The sequence below is a fragment of the Nuphar pumila genome, chromosome 7 (genome assembly GCF_984573655.1).
Source record: "Nuphar pumila chromosome 7, dmNupPumi1.hap1.1, whole genome shotgun sequence".
Classification (NCBI taxonomy): domain Eukaryota; kingdom Viridiplantae; phylum Streptophyta; class Magnoliopsida; order Nymphaeales; family Nymphaeaceae; genus Nuphar; species Nuphar pumila.
The window spans coordinates 11,852,394-11,858,492 of record NC_143255.1 but is presented as its reverse complement, the minus strand read 5'-3'; the positions used below and the strand labels follow the sequence as shown (position 1 = coordinate 11,858,492).

The window sequence follows — 6,099 nt, the reverse complement described above, 5'->3', positions numbered from 1 at the left end:
TCGAATCCTCTGAAATATATTGCTGCATAGCTCTTATGCATGATTCAAAATTCTATCTGGTATGCCAGTTGTGGATTCGCAGTGTATCCAAGACGGCTACAGCATCCAATGATCTAATACATCTCACATCAAGCAGCGCCTGCATTAAACTGTTGTAGTGTCCATGCAATGCTACCATGTGATTGATCATGAGTACTCAAACTATGAGACATGAGGTCATTGGATTCTGTCTAGCATTGCATAGACTCCAGAGTATCTGAATGCGAGTCTGTGGTTCACCATTCTCACTATCTGCTTGCTTATGAGATTACTAATGTTTGGACTTTGGATCCCATTCTGAAAGCACTCGTTAGGTCATATGGCTTTTTCTGCCGCAGCTAGCTCTCTACTCCATGCCCTTGTATGTGAGGCCCTGAAATGGGTCCAAGAGATCTGACCATATTTAAGTGGCTCTTGAATGACCATATGTTTTATATTGCCGCCAGCATGATTCGATGTTCGATCTTCCTCTTAACACAGAACCCCACTGACTACATGGGTAACCACTGGACCACGGAGGTGGTATCCCATGTGGTAAGCGGGGTCTTGTGTCAAGCTGAAGGTCCAGGATCAAATCCCAATGCCACATGGGGCGGTTGTTGTCCTGGTAGAGGTCCCCTAACCCCAGCTTGCCTTTCAAAAAAAACATGGGTAACCACTGCCGTGGTTGTAATTAACCGTTGTCTACCAACAAGGATTCCGCTTGGCTTGTAGGATCATCTAGTGTGCGTTTGCATGTTCAAAACCCAACGGTATACTGTAACTGGTAGGGTCAGTCTAACCCCAGCTTGCCTTTAAAAAAAAAACTAACCTTTGTTTGCCACTGTGCCTGCTTCTCCCTTGTGACACCTTTTTTTTAAAGGAAAGTTAGGGTTAAACAGACCCCACCAGTTATTCAACGAACTTACAACATCATAAAGACGTGCACTGACATCTCTTACCAACCACACGGAACCTGATAGTCTCGTTTTTCCTCCCCCTTTCCTATCCTAACGGTACAAAAATGTTTCAAATCAATTACACCCAATTGATCCTGTTTGCTAAAATTGCTTGTCTTTGTTTTCCTTGTTTTGACGCTCCACTCAAGACCCTAACGGTCGAAAGATGACCCGGGTCCAGATGGCCACGTGTCACAACGTTCCATTTTCTCTCCTTTTCAAATCCTTTATGTTTTTTCATGGATGCTGAAGGCTGAAGCTCTCTCTCTCTCTCTCTCTCACCATGATGTGCCCAACAACAGAACAAAGCAAGCCCAAGAAGGACCCATCAAAATTCCCTCACCCTCTGCAGCAGATCGCCGAGAGCCCCACCCACAGGCTCCTCCTCAAGCAGTGGATCAAAGAAGAGGAACTCATCTTGCAGAGGGTCTCGTTGAAGGAGTCGCAGATCGACGCCTCCCGCAAGGAGATCACGCAGCTTTACTGCTGCTTCTTCCTCTTCCACTCTTCCTTCTTGGTTCTGCTCCACACCTCTCTGCAGAGGGCAGCAACCCCAACTCACTCCTGCCACACATCATGGATCCCCACGCTCCTTTCTCTTGTGTGCTCACTGGTAATGATATGGGCTATCAGATACAAGATGGACGTTGAGAGCCACACAGAGAGACTTCTCAAGAGGGAGAAGGAAGACGGAAAACTCTTAGTGCAGTGTGTGCAAGAGCTGAAGAAGAAGGGCGTGGAGTTTGATCTCTTGAAGGAGGTGGATGCCTTGAGGCGGGCCAAGAGTCTGAGGGTGGAGGCCAAAGAGGTGAAGAAATGGTCCTTGCGGGACTTTGTGACCCTCTTCTTTGTTGCAATCGCTTGCTCGGTGTTGGGTGTTATCAGAGTTATCTTGTGCAGTTAGATTGGATGGCAGAATTTTTGCGTTTAAAGCTCTCAATCGGTTCCCTTTTCAATCTTTCTCAGATGGTGATTCTTTATTTTTGTTATCTTTGCTCTTTTTTTTCCTTGACCAGTACGCTCGATTGGCCAAGTAGAACGTTTTGTTCTGCTGCTACTGCTGCTTTTTATTTTTGGAATGTTAACGGAGTGGGCACCATCAATACTGTTGGGATAAACTGTAAGAGATCATATAAGATCATTTGGATCATTGGTATTCATAGATGTTGATAAATTCAGTATATTAAATCTCTTTTTGTTAAAAACGACCACAAATGGGAATATCCATCCGTTAGTGCAGATTGCAGATGAGATTTTCTTCTTTTTACTCTCTGTTTTCACTGTTCAGTTGTTGTTTATTGCCTTCTCTCTCTCTCTCTCTCTCTCTCTCTCTCTATATATATATATATATATATATATATATATATATATATATATATATATATATATATAGAGAGAGAGAGAGAGAGAGAGAGAGAGAACTGAACATATTAGGTTTCATTTGTCGATTTGCCCCATTCTGCCCCATAGTTTTGATGTGTTTTATGATAGATCATGTTTTTTGAGGAAAAGACATTTTTATGAGTAAAAAAAATGGTACTTTCCATAGCCATTGATTTTGGATCATTGAAAAACCTGTATACAAGTCAGATTCAAATAATCCAAAAGCCAGTTTTCACTAAACAAAACCTATAGATCACGTATATAGTGTTAGATGTGAGAAAAAATGCCAAAAATATCGATTTTTGAGGGGGCAGAACCAGGCAGAATGAGGAGTGGGCAGAAAGCGCCAATTACTCATATCTCTCTCTCTCTCTCTCTCTCTCTCTATATATATATATATATATATATATATATGAATCGTCGCCTCAATTTTTTTGGGTTCCCGCCTAATCGTACATTCGTACCCAGAACGAACATAATGCCTCTCTCTCTCTCTCTCTGTTGAAATGCAAGGCCCCTCTCCTCTCTCACTAAGATCTACGATGCCGGAGACCCTTTCTCCAGCTTGCCAGAGACCTGCGATCCTCTCTCTCTGCTGCAGGCTTGCTCCATCTGACATCTCCCAATCTATCTTCGGAGATTACTTGATCTATTGTCGCAGCCCACTTCATAAGGATGAAAATTTGTTCCGCCATGTCCCCTTTTTCGCCTGCTCTCTCTTTTGATTTCGTGGGTGAACTCTCTCTCTCTCTCTCTAAAGAGATGCTGCAACCCCCTTCCTCACCAGAGGTCTGCTCCATCCCCCCACCCTATCGTCGGAGATCGCCTGATCTACTACCACCGCCCATAAGGATGAAAATCTGCTATGCTTCTTGCCTGCTCTCTCTCTATTTCGTGGGCTAGATCTCTTTTTCTTTTCCAACTTCATTGATAAATTTGGGTTCTGTCATTAGTTTCTGAGGTTCAAAAGAGGTCAATCAAATTTAATTAAGCACCGAATGTTCTAATTATGGTACTGAAGGTTCTACCAGCCCAAATTTTGAGTATGGTATTCAATTAATCATTTTACTTGAAGAAATTTTTTCTCTTCTATTTTGGCACTCAATCATATATTTTCGGACTTACAAGATGTGAATTACCAAGATAATTCAAGGACTTAGGGTTATCTAAACTTGTTATAAACTTTTGAAGTCGTATGTGCACAAAGCCACAAACTGGCTTCCATGGTTCAAGATGAGCCCAGTTGGGTTCATTGGTTAGATGCCTTTGAATGATTTTCTTGAACCAGGTCATTAGTGTAGACTTGTGAGTTGTGACTCTGCTATTGTAAGTTGTAACCAAGGTATTAACAAACTTGGTAACCCATCCTTGCCTTGCCAAAGTTGATAAAGCATCGATTAGCAGGTGAATATGTTTTCAACTACAAACATTAGTAAATTACTGCCATAGACATGAGTAGGATAACCCCAGGTAGCTAATAGACTAAAGTGCTCTAGTGTCGTGGAAAGTTTTCCAATCCAAGATAATGTTTCTTATTTTAATTTGTTCCAAGTTTAATTCCACATTAACAGAAAGAAGGTTAAACACACCATGATGTCATTTTAGCTTCTGTATTACAATTATCTTTTCAAACAAAATGAATGGGAGCATAGAGGAGAAAAGCTAGCATGTGGTCCATTGGTTAAGACAGTAGGTAGCTGGGTAGCCATCCAGTTATGAAAATTTTGAACCTCTTAACAATCGAAGTTTATATAGGTTTTCAAGAATTTCATAATCAATCGTCAACAACAACAACTACGCCTTCATCCCAAAACAATTGGGGTTGGCGATATGAACCAAGAATTTCATAATCAATCGTCAAAGTTCAAAAAATATCTCCAACGTCTATAACCATGCTAAACCCAACCATACGTGTATGGAATCAAGCTCACTCCTCATTGGGCTATTGAACCAGCATGATTACCCTATCAAATAAAGTAGTGCAATGTTTGGTATTATCTAGATGCATCTTTTTACACAAAAAAAAAATGCATGAGCAAGAAATAGCTTAAGATGTGTTGCTCATAATTGCTTGTAAAAAAAACGTGTTGCTCATCATATCCTAAAGGAAAGACCCTGATGTCTCATAGTTAGAAAAGGTCGTTCCATGGTGTCCGTTGTTAAAAAATTTGACAGCATGTGAAGACCCACAGCTACACAAAACAAATGAAATGACATTAACAACACAGTGCATTTTTCCATATTAACAAGAAGCAACTTACATTAACAAAGAACAACATAGTCTATTATAACACCATCCACGAAAAACAAAATCGACATGCAAAGAGTGAATGCAAAATTTTGCTTTTTTTTAGACCATGTTCTTAAAAACTCCAAACTAGCAGCCAAATACTTCAACACCAGGCTATGAAACACTTGAGCACTGAGGTGCAACAGCACAATTTGTTTTTTCCAATTCCTTGTATGCAGATTGAGTTTTCATGATGGACAAGGTGTCCTCATCAAAGGCTTTCAAAGGAAAGTTGAGAACTGGAATTCCTTGCTGCTAGCTCTGATGTAGTGGTACTTGTGATCACCTCAAGCGTATTCTTGTCAGATGTATCATCTCCAATGCAGAGAACAAAATTGGGCAACAATAGCCTTTTTGCCTAATAATGAAAAGAGGTGCTCTGTAACCAGAGCTTTAGTAGAACCATGCAATCTGGAATGAGCATGAATAAACAACACATTGATATAAAATAATGAGATGCAAAAAAGTATATCAATGGATAATGAAGATTGACCTATATGAGATTTGGCAACTAGAGTGCAAAAATCTAGTGAGCTAAGATGTCCATAAAAGTTGGAATGATGGCTTATATTTAAGTCTTCTCTTGAAGGAAAAGAGCATATTTCTCTCAGTATGCCTTGTATGTCACTCTTAACCGGTGAGGTCAGCATAGGTGGCCACTGCAGTCATATTTGATGGAAAAGGACCATTAATCTCATTGAATGAACAAAAGATTTGTGGTGTTCAGCTCAACAACCAGGTGATCCATATGTATTAGGGAAGCATTTACCCATGAACTTCAAGTGACTTCTTATCTTATGTATGACCACAATTCATCAACAAGATGAAGGTAGTTTTGAACATGAATTTGTAACAGACTTTACATACTTTCTGATCTAACTGCAAGAGATACATATTGTCTTATCCAAAGTTTGCTAGGAAACATGGACTATTCCTGCAGTTTGTGAATGGATGGTGAGTACATGATGGCATGGCAACATATTGGGCAATATTAGCATATGTAATTGATACAATCCAAGTATGGTCCCTTTGGAACTATAGCCAATGATCATGATATCAGACAATTCGACAATAGCCCATCTCAAACAAAGCATTAGACGCTTTCTTTGCATAGCCAACCGGTAACTACATGAAAAATTTAAAATCTAGAAGGGGATATTTTTGTTTGTTTCCATCTTATGGAGATCGAGATGAAGGTGGCTAGATGGTGATGTTCTGCAACATGATACCCTTCAAAAGAATGCTCATGACTCGTAGACATTGAGCAGATTACTCTCCTCCACATGCATCTTCACATCATACAAGCCACCGAGGCTAGTCATATGAATACACAACTCAACTCTATATCAAACACAAGTAGCTCCTTCGCAAATGCATACCCAAAACTACATAAATCTATATCCAAACCTCACAAATGAAGAGACAAAACTATAAAAAATTACATCAAAA

General features: G+C 40.1%; 1 protein-coding gene across 1 annotated transcript; it reads left to right on the top strand.

The window, feature by feature from the left end:
- Window positions 1–1,263: 1,263 nt before the first annotated feature.
- LOC149831144 (uncharacterized) lies at window positions 1,264–1,881 on the top strand. The gene has a single exon (XM_090012949.1). It carries the CDS (start codon window positions 1,264–1,266, stop codon window positions 1,879–1,881), a length of 618 nt encoding a protein of 205 aa, XP_089869075.1.
- The last annotated feature ends 4,218 nt before the right edge of the window (window positions 1,882–6,099 follow it).